At 33.2% G+C, this 17,330-nt stretch overlaps 1 protein-coding gene across 2 annotated transcripts in view; it reads left to right on the forward strand.

Annotated features, from left to right (window-relative positions):
- LOC143202565 (uncharacterized) overlaps positions 1-11,745 on the forward strand; it is a 248,358-nt gene extending 236,613 nt beyond the window's left edge. For both annotated transcript variants that reach the window (XM_076414168.1, XM_076414169.1), the window contains one exon: positions 9,005-11,745. In XM_076414168.1, coding sequence (XP_076270283.1) covers positions 9,005-10,159 — 1,155 coding nt within the window. In that variant the 3' untranslated portion in view covers positions 10,160-11,745. The remainder of the gene's footprint in view (positions 1-9,004) is intronic.
- The last annotated feature ends 5,585 nt before the right edge of the window (positions 11,746-17,330 follow it).

Raw genomic sequence — 17,330 nt, forward strand, 5'->3', positions numbered from 1 at the left:
AGGCTCTACAAACTCATCATCGATAGTGGTATTATTGTTGTAGATAATAAAATCAATGGAACAGATAACTGTAACTTTTCAGCTAATAGAGTGTGCAGAACTTTTTAATAGTTTTTTTTGCTATTACTATTACACCATTTGAACTTTGATTACTTTTAGTCTCAGCACGGATTATTACAAAGCCATTCAGGGCTGCCATTTACCGTATTCCGAGAACTGATCAGACATTTTACTTTCATAAATACTTTAGAATCGTTTATAGATATGGTTTGAACAGCACCATTAAAACGAAAAACACATTGTTGAATCTATAGTTTGATAGTAACAATTTTTGTCCACCCTTGTTCTTACTACAATTTAATGTAATTATGATATTAAAACTAAATAATTGTCTGAGTTAATTGTTTATATTTAGTGAATATATTGGAAAACTAAGCTGTTTATTGAAAAATTGTTTATGAATGGTACTACAGTAGCTACAGTTCTGTTTATGTATATGTCTATTAATATCGTAAGACAAGATCTTCTGAAATATTGAGAAGCGCTCGACTAGTACCTAAGTTAAGCCCGAGATTGGTATCTGGGATTTTAATTTTTACACTTATTGAATTTTTTGGGATTTGTACAAAATGCGGTGTTATGATGGTCTATGCGAATTTAAAGCATTTGCAGGTTTTGCAATTGAAAGTTTCTGACTGTGACCAACAGACGATTTAACATTCTTCGCGTTATCCATTATTTTTTATATGGAAAACTTGGACAAAAACGGTTTGGCTGTGTTTTGTTGGACTGTTCTCTACTGATACCAATTTATAACTGATCTTTTGATTACTTCTCGTATTGCTTCTGGTTAAAATTATGAGAGAGATAGCTGGATAACTGTAGCCTAATGCTCTTAGTGTCGTAGGACTTGGAATATTCTTCAATAAATTTCGTCAGAGCTATCGATCGGCCACAACTGTTCTGGCTTGGGACAATGTTGATCTTTTATTTCCTGATTGCCAAGTATTTGAAGAATTGGTTGCGTTTTAAACGAATGACTTCATTTATAATACGATCTCGTGCGGAAGCATGTAGAATTTTTCTTAATCATCACTTTATATCGATGGTCTAAAGATCTTAAGCTTATAGATAAGATTGCAGACTGTAAAAGTCTCTAAGTCTCGAAATTATGCAGAAGAAATGAGAAAAGAGAGTTAAGAAAAGGTAGAGTTTAGTTTGGATTGTGAAATTTCTGCTGGCCCACAAATTTACTATTACAGCGCAATCTTTCAATTATCAATACTTTGGTATTTTCTCCATTAATTGTCAAACAATTTGGTTCTATTATATGAACTACACCATGAAGAATACTAGAATAATCAAAACCCACATCAGCGAATATAGCGTTATCATCAATGAACATCACATCGGTCTGGTATTTAAAAACTTTTTGCATAATTATGTACGTCACTATGTTGAAAAGCAGCGGGTGGGATTTCTTCGACGAATACCAGCTCGGATCTTAAATTAATTTGAGAAATTATTTCGTAGTCGTATATTGCTAAAAGAATCATCATAAGTTGTCTGAAGAATCCAAAGCATCAGTAAAACAGCAATCGCGTGATGTTCATATCTAATTTGTTCTTCCATGAACTAGTTAAGTGTAAACATCTTATCTATATAACTGCCATTTGTCCTAAAATCCTCCTGCTCTTCTCGGCTTGTTTCTTTTCGATCTCTTTGAAGTCTTATTTGTATGATTTTTTCTGAAGTCTTATACTTAGGCCTCGATAGTTCTTACAATGTTTACTCGTTTTTTGGGTTTACTTCTTTTTTGAGTATTTAAATAATTATTGGTCTTTCATGCTGACAATTCTCTCCGATAGCCAAGTTTGTAGGAGCAGAACGTAAGGTTGTTTAAACAATATTTTCCAGCGGTTTTGATAAATTTTGCCTTCACTTAGTGGACTTCAGCGGTCTTACTGAAATCTAATCATTTTGCTGCACTTTGATTAGTTCGGGACACTTATATACTATTCAGCAAAATGATACTTCATTATTGACTAGCGATTAGCTAATCGACGTCTTAATTGCTTTATCAACTGATCGGCTGTAACGAATTCTAAGAAGCTTATCAACGTATGTATATAGGAATAACTTTCTTATTTACCGTGACACTAATGCTATTTTTGAAATGTGGGAGAGGCAAGGCGTAAAAAGACATATACATTTCTCCCTTCTTTGTGAAAATTAATCAGCAACAACGTATTTATTTTTAAAAATTTATTTATAAAATTACTTAAGTTATATAGAAATTAATTAGATAATCATGTAAAGGAAATTCTGCTGAAATTCTACCATTCCGAATATGATTACGAAATTATTTGCTTGTGAAAATGATGAGTAAAAGGTGATACATAAATTTGCGGCTTTTATCTGTGTGTATAAGTGTCACTATAAAATAATGTGTATAAGTATCAATATAAAATATTGACATGTTATATAGCGTAAATATGAAATCGAGAATAGAGAAAATAGAAAAAGTTAATTGGTTGAAAGGGTGATACAAATCGTTGATAAACATTTTTGGATTCTGCTGATTTGGTTTCAACGTATATTATGATTGATCTAATTTATGAATGATGAAATTCCACTGATCTTTTTGAGATATTTCATTTTATCCCTAAATCTCCTCCCACGGGTTCGTGGTGATTGATGACAAGGTTGAATCACCAATCTCTTTTCTGCATTCCTATTCGTTGAGGATTTCAAAAAGAGAAACCTTTTAATGCGCCTTTTTGGCTTAAACGGAATACGTGCGCAACAATTGCTGACGGAGTTGCTGGTTTAGCACTGCATTCCTAGGAGCCTAACTACCTATCGTTTCTTACTTTCATAAAGTAAGCAGACAAGCATAAATACTGAGATGTCTTGTATTTTATAAAAGAAAGTATATCAATAAAATATAATTAACATAATATATGTAATTGACAGAATTTAATGACTCTTATATGTATCAGACAATTTATTTGAAATAGTGTGTGGTAAATTAATTATTAGATCATAGGTGAAACATATCTACGCTAATAATTTTTCATAATAACCTAGTGTGATACAATAATTTAATTATTTGGTATCTACATTCCTCTGATTCCGAACATATACTACATATGAATATATAATATTTCTATTTAGGTAAATTATGCGTTTGCTGATTAATTTCATTATATATTCATAATTATTTCTGCGTTAAATACGAAACGTCCTCCTCTTCCATATTAACGTACATTAATAATTGTTATAAATCGACATGACTCGATAGTTATTTTAAATAACACCACTGGCTGCGATAAAAATCGCTTATTTCATATGTGGGTCATGTTAATTCCAAATCAATAGTTCACTCTTTCGCATTATGCGGTCAGTAAGGCGTAAATAATTCCATTCAGAACTTTCATATTGACTTTGTATTATTTTCATCGAGCGCGTATAAACAAGGTTTATTTGTGTGCGTATTTTTTAATTAGTTTTCGTATTAATCTAAATTTTAAAAGATTTATTTATTCGTAAATATTAATATTTTGAGGATTATATCTCGGTGAATGGTGTTAGGGTGAAATAAAACAGATATATGAATGATCACATCATGTGGGCGTTATTTATCAGCCAGTAAAAAGCTTAACAAAAAAATGCACAAAGAAAAATAGATATAGGATGTTGTTACCTGAAAAGCGTTCTGGCAGTGGATGGGTTACAAATAACAGATACAAAAATGTTATAGGAATTATATTAAATACAAAAGCTGTATTAAAATAGTAAAATGAGACTTAATATAGAGAAAATATATAAAGAGACATATAATTATTTATATGAGACACATACAGAAAACATCTATACACTACATAAACGATGAGAAAAAAAGTTAACTGGTTGAAAGTATTTCGGTACTTTCAGTACTATATATCAGGTCAATTAAAAAGACTCCGGTCCGATACATAGATGGCCCTACTAGAATTGTTTAATAGATATATTTTTTTAATAGTTTAATATATAAATATATATATATAAATAGATATGTTTTTCGTTAGCTCTAATACTCAAAGGTGCGTGTATAAACTTGAAAGCTGTCGGATTATTAGTTTGTGAATTATAGCGTTTTCAGTGAAGTCACTCTTGTTAATGTGAAAAAAATGGATAAAAAGGAAATTCGCCTGTTGATAAAATATTGCTTTTTGAAGGGAAAAAATACAGTTGAAGAAAAAACTTGGCTTGATGTCGAGTTTAAAATCAACTATCAACGATTGGTATGCTAAGTTTAGACGTGGTGAAATGAGCATCGACGATGATGAACGCAGTGGATGCCGAAAAGAGGTTGTTAGCGACGAAAACGACAAAAAATCCACAAAATGATTTTGAATGACCGTAAATTGAAATTGAATGAAATAGTAGACACTCTAAAGATATCAACTGAATGTGTACGTCATATCGGTACTTCATCATCATATCGAATATTTGGGTATGAGAAAGCTCTATGCAAACTGGGTGCCGCGAGCTCACTTCTGACCAAAACCAACGACGAGTTGATGATTCGGAGTAGTGTTTGAAGATGTTCAAGGGTAATAAACCCGAGTTTTTGCGTCGATATGTGGCAATGGATGAAACATGACTCCATCATTTTACTCCGAAGTCCAATCGACAGTCATGAGAGTGGAACACGATAAACCCGCTTCAAATCGTGAGAAAACGCAACGGTCGGCTGCCTTGGAAAAGGAAGGATGATCAATAGCGACTATTACATAGCATTATTGGACCGTTTGAAGGACAAAATCGCCGAAAACGGCACAATTTGAAGAAAAAGAAAGTGCTGCTTTACAAGACTATGCACCGTGTCACAGATCAGTGAAAACGATAGCAAAAATCCATGAATTGGGGTTCGAGTTGCTTCCTCATCCACCGTATTTTCCAGATCTGACACCCAGCGACTATTTCCTGTTCTCAGATCTCAAAAGTATGCTCGCTGTGAACAAATTTTTGTCGAATGAAGAGGTGTATTGAAAAGTTGTAGGGTTGCTATAATCAATATACTAGCTTTGAAAGGAATTATGTTGAATAAGAGAATCTAATTTTGGTAAAAAATGTGTTTTACTATGGTAGGCCGAGTATTTTTCAATTGACCTGTTATATAAGATATTAAACAAAAAAACCATTATGTATTTAAAGAACTGTTTTATTTTACGAAAAAAGACCGCCGCATTACATAATACCTCCCACCATGTCTCCTTAAAGAAACGGCCACAGGGATGTGCGCTGCGATTATTGCATCTGGACAGTTTATAGTTGTTATAAAAATTGATTTTGAGCAGCGATTCTACATTAAGCCACCAGTTTCTTCAGCCTTTGAAGATCTACGAAATGGCACTGTTTCTATCTAAATTTCCATACTACAGTATACGGAATGGTTTTCCAAGTTCTGGTGACTCCATGTCAATCAGCAATCCGCTTTTGTTGGCCGTTCACCCTGAACTGCAAGCTGCTCCAAATTCCAGTAGACTATGTTAATTCACGACAACTGGTCCACTTTTGGTCTCATTATTCCTCGAAATATGATGCATGTGAAAGATTGAATGGTTCTTACTTGGAATAGTTTATGGCTAGTAGTTGTTGAACACCTTCAATTCACCTTTGTTACCTTAAGGCTTTAGTTCCTACATTTTTGTTGGAATTCCATTTAACTAAATCAAGAAACGCTTCGTGAGGTGAATCCAAGGTGAACCTCAGTCGTCTGTTCTTGTTAGTTAATTTGATTTCATTAATTGAATGCGTTCAGAGGAGAATAGTCTTAAGATCTTTTCGGAACCCTACCAACCCCGCAATTTATAATTTGTGAAATAGTTTTAAAGTAACAAATATTAACTGTGCATAAAAACTGTTTTATTTAACGGAAGTAGGAGGCGACTAATACAGAGCAACACTGAGGATTTATTAGGAAACAGACTAGAAAAAAACTCACGCATTCACCGTTCAGGTAGTATTCTAAATACGTCGTAACAACAAATGTTCTAAAAATTATACATACAAGCACAAAAACGAGACTCTTGGTGCTCTAGTTACTCAGATACACAGTCGGCACGTCGTTGCGGGTGCATTTTTTTACTTCCCATTCTGTGTTGTACTTTTTGTGTTAATAATTCTACTGCCACGGTAAAGACATGACGAACATAGCTAGTACTTTAGCTAGTACCAGCTCCAGGGGCTTTGCGCGACCAATTTGCAGCCATATGCGTTAGAGGTAAAGAACTGAAGGCGTAATCCGACCGAAACTGCTCAAAGCCTTTCAAATCAGAATACCTAGCGATGTCTGGAGATGCGAATGATATAAGACATTTTAATTTATACATAGCACCGAAAGAAATGTTTAGTTGAAATGATAACGGGATGGTCTTTTGTAGGCCGCTATGGTAGAATGTAAAATTTTCCATGATCCAAGGTGTCTAGAATATATTTAAAAATATATGTACTTAAAATAGATTTAATTTTGAGGAGGGATCAAAAGGATATATCTTATCAGTGCCCCTAGGTAGAGGACCATCCTAAAAGAACTAGACCATATCTGGATTACACTTCAGGAAGTTCTATATATAACTTCCTGGACAAGAAAGCTGTGTCTTTATCACTGTGCGAATTTAGAACATTGATACTTTAACCTATTTAATCGTTTTAGATTTATATTGGGATATGTTCCCACTCATTTTGTAAACTTTCTCGATATCCCCCCATAAAACTCATTTAACTATTACTTATTTACTTGGATGGAATACGCGCCATTGCAAATTCGTATAATGTACGGATATTTAATTGTAGTCGGTTCTCTTGTGGTATTATTTTTATGATCACATAGGTCTTCCATCAGGTTAAAATTGCGACAACGAAAATATATTATAAAAGAAAATATAAGCGTATGGAAATAATTAATAACCGAAAAGGAATAAAATTGTCAATGTATAACTAAAATATGTTGATGTTGCTAAGACTGGTTGATATCAATCTCGTTTCTAAGTACATTTTAGATTGATTTTCAAAATAAATGGTAATAAGGAATGGCCGTTAAACAGGACATATTCATTCGGTCCTTCCGGATATAATCATTTAATATTAACATTTACAACATTAACATTAACATAACATAACAGCATTTAATATTAACACATGATAAACGTTAACACGTTAACATATTCTTTGGTGCCAGTTTTACCAGATGTTAAGAGAAGACATATCTAGGATACATTATTTAACAAATATCTCCAGATTGGGCGCATGCGCTTAGTGGGCTTCACTTATTTTTGAAACACAGACTAACTCAAGTTTGGTTCATGTGTATATACAGCTTCATATACTTACTCCTTTTTTACATATAAATTATTTTTTATAAATAAATATACACAAGTTTGATAAATAATTGATTTAATGTTGGAACTAGATATAAAGACGAAAATTTGAGTTTTTTTGAAATAACACATTTTTTTAAAAACATTATTGAATACAATTAAATAATAAAAATAATTTTTATATACCTTTCTGTTTTTACAAAAACACCACATTTAAATTAATTTACATATTTGTACAATTATCAAGAATCCCAATAATCATATAAATAAACATTACCATAAAAAAGACCAAAATCGTTCAAATCAAACAGCCAACATAGTTAACATAGTTAAAACATAACGAAAAGGCCACCACTATATATGAAAGCAGTGAAAATCTAAAAATCTCCAAATATGATCAACAATGATCGTTTCTGCAATTTTTACTACTATTCTTGATCCACAAACCCCATTAATGAATTGATTGCCTCGAGCGTTCGATTAACAAATTGTACATTTACTAGCCTAAAACGAAAGGATGATCGTATTTTTAAGCCGAAAGTAGTCTCTGTGAATTCATCAGTATATTTACAACACAATTTATTTACCTATACTTTTATATAATAATGCATTGTATTTTCCTTGTCATTAAATCATTAGGGTGTCGTTGAGAGTTTTATATTTTGTTTATTTGATCCAGGTCTACTTTTGTTATCAGATTTATTTCATGGTATCACAGTACAATGTTCTTACATCTTAGCAAAATGCTATCTAATTTCTTCTTCTCGGATTCTCTGAATTTCACATTCTTCGACTTTCACTCTCAACAAATTCTAGCTACATCTTACCTATAAAATAAAATTTAAATCATCACTAAAATATATTATACTTAAAATAAACGCCTAATTATTACCATTTACTACAATTTTTGCTAGTATTCTTGAGGGACATTAACGACTTGACTACTTCCAACACAACAAGAATCATTTTCTTCTCTGTTATTCTTATCAATAAATTTTGGCATATATTATATATTATTCTATATATACCTATTCGATGATGTTGAAAATGATGTGTTATAAGTTTGGCAGCTAACATTCCCACTATAAATAAAGCCGATGCTTTTTCGATTTTATAACTTTTAAAAATTTAACCTTCCGTTTTGCACTTACCCTTGCTCTTCCATATTTTAAAATTGATGTATGTTAAATCTCCAAGAATAACAGAACAGTATACTTATTATTATTATAGGATTATTAAAGTTCACAAAATTTAAATATTCTACATTTCTTTGTGGTTTTGGTTCTACCGATTAACTCGAAAAGAATGTGCCGCTATTAGAAAATGAACGTAATATAATTTATTCTTTTCTTAGATTTTCTATGCAGGATAGTGCGCATGTGCCAAATCCGGTGATATTTGTTAATAAATTTTATACTATTGATACACATTTGATAACGTATTCATTTAAGATTTTATTGTTAATTATATTAAAGAAAATTGTTAAATAGAAACGCTTTAAAGGCTTAATAAAAAAGAGGCTTGTAATATAGTTTAATATATGGCTTACTGTACGCCATCTAATATAAACACTAAAAACTTAATTAACAGTTTTATTATACGCACAGGAACTAATTTTTTTTTTGTTTTCATTTTAGGAGTTACGTCATTTGGAGTGCCGCGGTTGTGCCTTGGAGAAGTTAAACAAGGAAATTTTTGGTCTGCTCCCTGATCTCGCTTACCTGGATGTCGGTGACAATGACATTAAAAACATTCATTCTAATGATCTGAGGGATCTTATCAACCTAAAGGTTCTTAAGCTCGATGGTAACCAACTGACTGCCTTACACGACAATATATTCGTGAGCCAAGCCATGTTGAAGAAAATAAATTTCGCGCGAAATCACATCACGAAAATATCTACCAATGCTTTCGTGGAGTTATATAATCTAACCGAGTTGGATTTGAGTGAAAATAAATTGGAGAAGATACATGAAGGGGCTTTTGAACCGATAAAAACCAGCCTGGAGACGTTGATTCTCAGCGGAAATCAACTGAAGATGCACACACTGAAGGAGTTGGCTACGATGGAAGCTTTAAGAGACCTGAAGCTTGCTAGGTGTGGGATTATGGATACCAAGATTCATATGTATCCAGGAAATTTACAAATATTAGATTTGAGTGGTAATTATATTTCATCGTTGGATGCTTATTTCTTCCCGCTGTCTTTGAAAGAGTTGGACATATCTAATAACAGATTGAGGGGAATCGATGAGATTGATATGAAGAAATTGGACGATTTGAGATTCTTGGATTTGCAGAGGAATCCCTGGTCGTGTGATATATGTTTCATTGTGCCTCTGTTAGAGAGGGCGAATAGAAGCGCGACATTCAGCGAGATCGTGTGCGCCACTCCGTTCACCGTCAAGGGTAAGACGCTGGGGATGCTAGAGAAAAGCGAGTTGACCTGGTGTTCGGCCGCCAGTCACAGTACGGGCAATCCGGACTTCTTTCTGGTTTCGGGAGATGGCAAGATCGGAATAATAGCCGCCAGCATGTCGGTGGCGTTGTTGTTTCTCACTATCGTCGCGATAATAGGAGCCCTGCTCTATACCCGGAGGCACGCGGCAAATTATTACACCCACGAGGACAAACTGGCCATGGAAGGGGAGAACATATTCGAAACCAACCACAGTCCTTTGTTCTGCGACAGGGAACTGAGTTTCAAGTTTCCTCTCGACGCCGAAAAGCGAATATCGATTTCGACCATCGAGGACATAAAAAAAGAGCACTCGATCACAAACGGCACATGAGACTCGTTCGCTGACCATTCGGACGGGGTCGGCTTCGAGTGGCGACCGTCGAAATAATCCAGGAAGCAGAAGAAGTTTTGATATTTTTGGGATAAGAGCGAAAAACAAAATATATTTTCATTGTACAAATTTATGTAAATAAATAAAATTACATTTCTATTGGTGATTGTTTAGGGTCGCGCCAAGACCGGTTACTTTAGGAATAAGAACTAGAAATATTGTTATATCTCCAATAAAATTCAATTCAAATTTAATAGATTTTGATTTATATTTATATATGTTTTCTTTGTATGTTCTATGCATATTTTTATAAATAGCTGTAATTATACTAAATTTTTTATAACTCAGTTAGAAACTGGCGTAATAACATTTTGGGATCATTCAAATGATTATATATGATTAATAACTATAGATGAGCGGTATTTTATTAGTGAATATTTTAACGGATGACTTGATTGGTTACCGCTTCTATTGGTAAGATATTGGCCAACTATTAGGTCCCCATGGTAGTCCATTTCTTCAGTCACGATGTGGAAAGTGAAATAGCGCCTTAAATATAGAGTATCAGGCGATTTTGGCGATCAGGCTTATTAATTTGATTAATATTCTAATTATATGATATAAATATTGTTATTGTTTTAGTTTGACTGATAATTTGTACCCTAAGTACAGCTAAGTTTACAAAGTCGAAGAAATAAACCAAAGATTATGTTTTCTATTTTATTTGTATATGAATGACTATTTATAAATCTGTAACTTAGATCGATATAAGAACCTGTGACTGTTGGGTCGCTGTTAGTGGTACACCTACCAGTGAATTAAGTTTTCTGTTGAGCTCATATCTATTAGAGAGAAATGTTTAAAAAATAAATAATATTTTATAATACATCTGTAGTTCATTAAACTATATTGTGTTGAGAAGATACAATTTTTTTTTAAATTTTTATATTTTGGTATTATAGAATAGGACATTTTAAAAACAATTTATATCCGTAGAGACATATTGTTTTTGTGAATTGAATTTTTTTGTTTTATTGTTTATTCATCTATTTAGTCCCTTTTCCTGTTTTAGTTTTCCTTTGGTTGGGATTTTAATGAAGTAGTCATAATTACTATATGATTGTTATACAATTTTCTTGTTTCATTTTGTGTATATTATTTTATTGTTTATATATTTCTAACAGTATTTCTAGTTTACAAAGATGATCTTCATATCGGAAATGTCAGCTTCTGAAATTCGTACCATCAGCGATTTTTTAGTAAATATATCATGACATAAAATTTTTATATCATATATGTACATTTATTTTTTTCTAATTTATATTTTGGGTGTAATTCCTGATAGTGACTTTCATTTATTTGTAGGCATATATACCTGTCAATATATATGCGAGAGAAATGAAATATCATCAATTATACACTGCATTTTGTACATTTTATATTTATAATATATACAAGTTTTTAAGTATGTTTAGGTATAGCTTTATTTTTTATTCAATATCGACTTATTTTGAAGATACTTATAACTGTATTTATATTAAACGCAATCTATAAGATATATAATGAAATAAATAAATTTTTAGTATGAATACATTTTTTATTTATTATACCCGTACAATTCTAGTTCCCTTGATCATCAGTTTTATTTAAAAAAATAGACTACTGTGAAGTAGTATAGACTCCTAGAAAATCTATAATATATTTAGGTAGGTATGTGTTACTAAGAATTATTATGTTAAATAGACAAATTGAGTTTCAAATTAAGAAAACTCTTCCTATATATACATTTCTGCAAAATATAAATAATTAAACAATTATAGTATTATTTTTAAAAATTATTATTCTTCTATTATCTTTCTACTAAAAATCCGCGCGTTAATGGAGGCACAACTAAAAATCTTCTCCCACCATCTTCTAATACAACTCCAGTATCCAATTCATCCCGTCCATGCTCTGTTTCCAAATCCAGTAACTCCTCTTCCCAAATGTCCACCCCTTTTCTCCTACAAATTCTAACCTCCCATAATACTCCACAACCATCCTCATCCCATCCTACCTAATCCTCTATCTTAGAAATACCTAAAGTAGATAAAGTTCAACTGCCAGACGATACAAAGAAAACCAACAAACTATCTTCTACATCATCAACAAATTGCTTAGAAGATGACACAATGGAAATATGTGAGACTACAGCATACAAATAATGGGTCTAAATCAAATAATTATTCAATGGAGGTAAATAGCTTAATGGTATAAAACCAAGATCTGAAGAATTAAATTTTATATTAATTAACCTGAATCATTACAAAATATATATGTCAAAAGAACAGAGTTGATTCTCTTGATTCTCTTAATTCTGATGAACTTGATGGCCTAATGACTCAGCTGCCTGCTCCGTGCTACATTGGTGGTGACTTCAATGCTCATCACCCGTGTTGGGGCTCTATTCATCCCAATTATAAAGCCACTACAGTCAATTATTTTTTAGATAATTCACAGATGGGCATCTTAAATCCGGGCCCGATACACATATAGCTCTTTCTTGAAGTTCCCAATCCTTTATTGATCTGATATTGAAGGTGGTGTTAAGGGAAACCTAGATCGTTTTATCACAGCTATCAGATCTGCAGCAGAAGAATCAATCCCTATCAGTTCTTCTAATCGCCATCCACCTCTCCTACCATGGTGGGCCAGAAAATGTAAAGAAGCAATTACGAAGCGCAAAAGAGCTCTAAAAACTTTCCGGGTAAATCTTACGCAAAAAATAGCCTATGAACGCGTGAGAGCTATTGCCAGAAGAACGATTAAAGAAGCCAAACGAACTTCATGGAATACCTTTATAAATAGTCTCTCATATAACTCTACTATCGACAGTTTTTGGACACACATTTCGGGAATTGCATTGGAAAATAGATGGGTGACGAATGTAACGAATGTCGGTAACATTTTCTCTTTATTGGCACTACATCAATATATCTTTTAACGAAATATTACGGATATTACGAGACCTATCTATTAACAAACCATTTAGTTTACTTGAACTAAAGAGGTTATGCTTTAAATGCCGCTCAACTGCTTCCGCTCTGGATGGTATATCTATTCCTCTTCTAAAAAATCTTCCTGTCTCTGCCCTTCAACACTTCACATGCAGTTGACATTCTGCTCTTCTTCGGATACCAGTGAAGCTTCTGAGATAATGCTAGTTAAGTTATTTCAATGGACTTGTTCAGTGGACTCCGGCAACTGGATTCACAATATGCCCTACAAATTATTCAATAGTGAACTTTTGCAGAAAACGGCATTGCACTAGGCTTCATTCCTTGACTCTGAATGACAAATAAATTTCTTTTAAACAGATTGCAAAGTTTCTTGACATTTATTTTGCAAAGTTTCTTGACAGTAGCAAATATACAATGGGGAACCAGTAGGGACTTCAATTTATTACTAATCGCAAAAACGGACTCAATCAAGATGCTATTCTACATGTATATACGTCTAACATATAATACGTGCCAAACTTGATTATGTAAGCTTTCTATACAACATCTCTTGCACCTCCTATCTACGAAAGCTTGAAGCACACAAGAAGCAGAAGCATTAGACAGTTCACAATCATGTACTAAGAGTAGTTCTTGGAGCCTATAAACCTAGGTGATTTGTTAGTCTACAATATTTAGCTGGCATTGAAACGCTTAAGTATAAACGATTCAAGCTAATTGTTAGCAGCCTACAGATTCTGCTCCATACCAACAAGCAACATCTTAATAAACTTGTCCGTTAGGAGACCCATTACACCGTCATGTAGGGTTGTCATGCATCTTTCAAAGACCAGTTCTGTAGGGTTATAGACATGATCTATCTTACTATAGATAAACTTAACATGTCCAGTTTCACATCTCTCCCTCCATGGATATTTCCATCGTTGCCACAAATAGGTATCTAACGATTCACTGCAAGGATAATTTTTGTCCTAGAACCTTCAAGGGCCTGTTGGTCATCTTCTGTCATTGTATCCAAGCTATAAAGTTTTGTACACGGATGGTGCCAAGTTGTCCGGATGAGTAGGCGCAGCATTTATGCGTCCTCTAGCCTACGATTTTGGCTGAATCTCTGAAGTTAATAACTACTAGGCGAAAAAGGAAGGATGGCTTGTGGATTTTTAGATGTCTGTGTTGAATGGGCGATTATGGATATCGAGGAGTTATTTTTTTTAAATAATATTTTGTTCAAAACTGTTCTATACTGAGATTGAAAGCAGGATGTTTGTCACTATGAAGGATTATAGCAGTTTGTCTGTGGATTTTGTGTCCCGTTTTCATTCTGCTACCCTCTATTGGGTTTCTCTACAGGTTTATGGAAAAAATGTACAATTTGCTCTCAATAGAACCGATATCTTGGAATAAGAAAAAATTTGAGATCTAAGAATTTTGACATTGAGAGTTAGGAAAGTAGGAGATTTTGGAGGATTTATTTCCTCAAAATTCTTTTATTTCCCTGAAGGAATCCTGTTGGATTATATATTCGAAAACTATTTCGCTTATTTGGAAGTCTAGAGGTTTTCGTATATGTGATCTGGTTATGTTAGCGAGGGTGAATTAGGGCTTATATTTTGTCGATGTGGTTTGAAGTAAAAAGAGTTTCCAGATTTCTAGGTATACTATGTATATATCGAATAAACCGTACACCCTCACATGATTGTAAAACATGTCGGACTGTATTCACTAGTCCACAATAATCACGACAATGGCAGATTATTAGCCTATGTAACAGGACCTGTTTATTCCTATTATATGTAGATAATGTCATAGAACCAAAAAGTCTTGCTTAATAGACCACAATTTATTATCACCCTGCAGTTGAACAAAAATATCCATTTTCGTCGTAATAATAGGATATAGATCCTTATAATATGGAAAGCTAAGAATATATCTACCACTTAGAGTGGCTTCTTTAGCTGCTTTGTCTGCTCTCTCATTACCCTCTATGCTCACATGAATGGATACCCAATTAATTGATATTCTTCTTTTCCGTTCAACAAGATTGTGATAGGTGTTATAGATGCGAACGGTAATAGGGTGTCTAATATTTGCATTTTCAATTGCCAGAATACAGCTCAGACAATCGGTACAAATCAACTAATCGCCGGACTCAACCTTCAGTACACTCTATGGAGCCTTCCAGATAGCTGTTAATTCTTCCGAATGATTCCAAATCTAGGATGCAGGAATGTTTATGAAGCTTGGAAGTTTCTATTCATGAATTTCTATTTCTAGAATGTCATGATATCAACTGCATGTGAAGTATTGAATGGCAGAGACAAGAAGATTTTTTTAGAAGAGGAATGGATATACCATCCAGAGCGGAAGCAGTTGAGCGGCATTTGAAGTACAACTTCTTTAATTTAAGTAAACTAAATGGTTTATTATCACCCATCTATTTTCCGAGGCAATTCCCGAAATGGTGTGCCTGGAAGTGCCTTTCAGTCGCTTGATACCCTTCCAAAAACTGTCGATAGTAGAGTTATATGAGAGACTATTTATAAAGGTATTCCATGAAGTTCGTTTGGCTTCTTTAATCGTTCTTCTGGCAATAGCTCTCGCGTGCTCATAGGCTATTTTTTGAGATTTACCCGGAAAATTTTTAGAGCTCTTTTACGCTTCGTAATTGCTTCTTTGCATTTTCTGATCCACCATGCTAGGAGAGGTGGATGGCGATTAGAAGAATTGATAGGGATTGATTCTTCTGCTGCAGATCTGATAGCTGTGATAAAACGATCTAGGTTTCCCTTAGCACCACCTTCAATAAATGTAGGAACGATGAATGAGGATTTGCGTTGATGCCAGTCAGCTTCAGAATAAAGAAATTTAGATGTATCTTGGGTACTTACTGAATTAGAAGAATAGCAATGTCTTGAATGTGATTGGATTATTATCAGAAAATGATCACTTCCATATAAATCATCAGCACAACTCCACAATACTCTAGTAAGTAAGAGGGCGAACATAGGGTCAAATCAATAAAGGATTGGGAACTTCAAGAAAGAGCTATATGTGTATCGGGCCCGGATTTAAGATGCCCATCTGTGAATTATCTAAAAAATAATTGACTGTAGTGGCTTTATAATTGGGATGAATAGAGCCCCAACACGGGTGATGAGCATTGAAGTCACCACCAATGTAGCACGGAGCAGGCAGCTGTGTTTTTTGCCCAGTGGTTATTAACTTCAGAGATTCAGCCTACGATCTTGCTAAATATGTAATTAAATCTCCCCAAGAACTTATCCGTACCAAATTTAAAACTCTGTTAAATTTTTTGGTAAGATACGGACTAGCCAGAAACATTTTGTTAGTTTTGACGTAATTTTTTACTATTAATTACATCAAATATATATATATATATATATATATATATATATATATATATATATATATATATATATATAAGAAAATATGCCAAGCGACCTCTCTCCTTTCATAATTTTCATATAATAATTCTCTCTCCTTTCATAATCTTTATCCATAATTTCGATACCTGGTTCCAAAAATATTCTATGAACATATATCCGGTATAAGTCACTAGTCATAACTTAACTAAAACGCTCTTCCTGGTTTAGACATGGGGACGGCACTTTTGTTATTTGAAGTCATGAGATCGACAAAGTCAACCTGTATTCTTGACATCCCAACATTTAGCTTACCATAGAGAAGTTTTACAGGAAACCGACACAAATGCTATCATTCTACGCCACACCATAATTTATCCCAGAAAAAAATCCATTATATCCAAACCAGATTCATTCAGAATATAATTTTAGTCATCTCAGATGTATCTTTCCTTAAAATGTTTTAGAGTTTCAGAGTTTTCGCCCTGCAATGCAATCTGTAATCACTGGGAAACTAGGCAGATTTAAGTAATAAATGTGATTCCAGCCCAGAAGCCAATAATTCAGTTAGCCATTAATTTTTTATTAACGTGAGTGTTGTTCTTGTTTGATTTATTAATATTACTTAGTTCTGGTCTAAAATAAATTGTTGTATATATTCTTAAAGCTATAAATTATTTTTTATTCTTTATTTTTATCAAATCCTGATAAATATATTTTAATATATAACACTATGATAATTATCATCTTTGTATAAAAAAACTAGATTGTTTTGTTGTTATATTAGAA

Source organism: Rhynchophorus ferrugineus, unplaced genomic scaffold (assembly GCF_030347505.1).
Source record: "Rhynchophorus ferrugineus isolate W39M unplaced genomic scaffold, kcgeb_rfMv2 rfM9, whole genome shotgun sequence".
NCBI lineage: Eukaryota > Metazoa > Arthropoda > Insecta > Coleoptera > Curculionidae > Rhynchophorus > Rhynchophorus ferrugineus.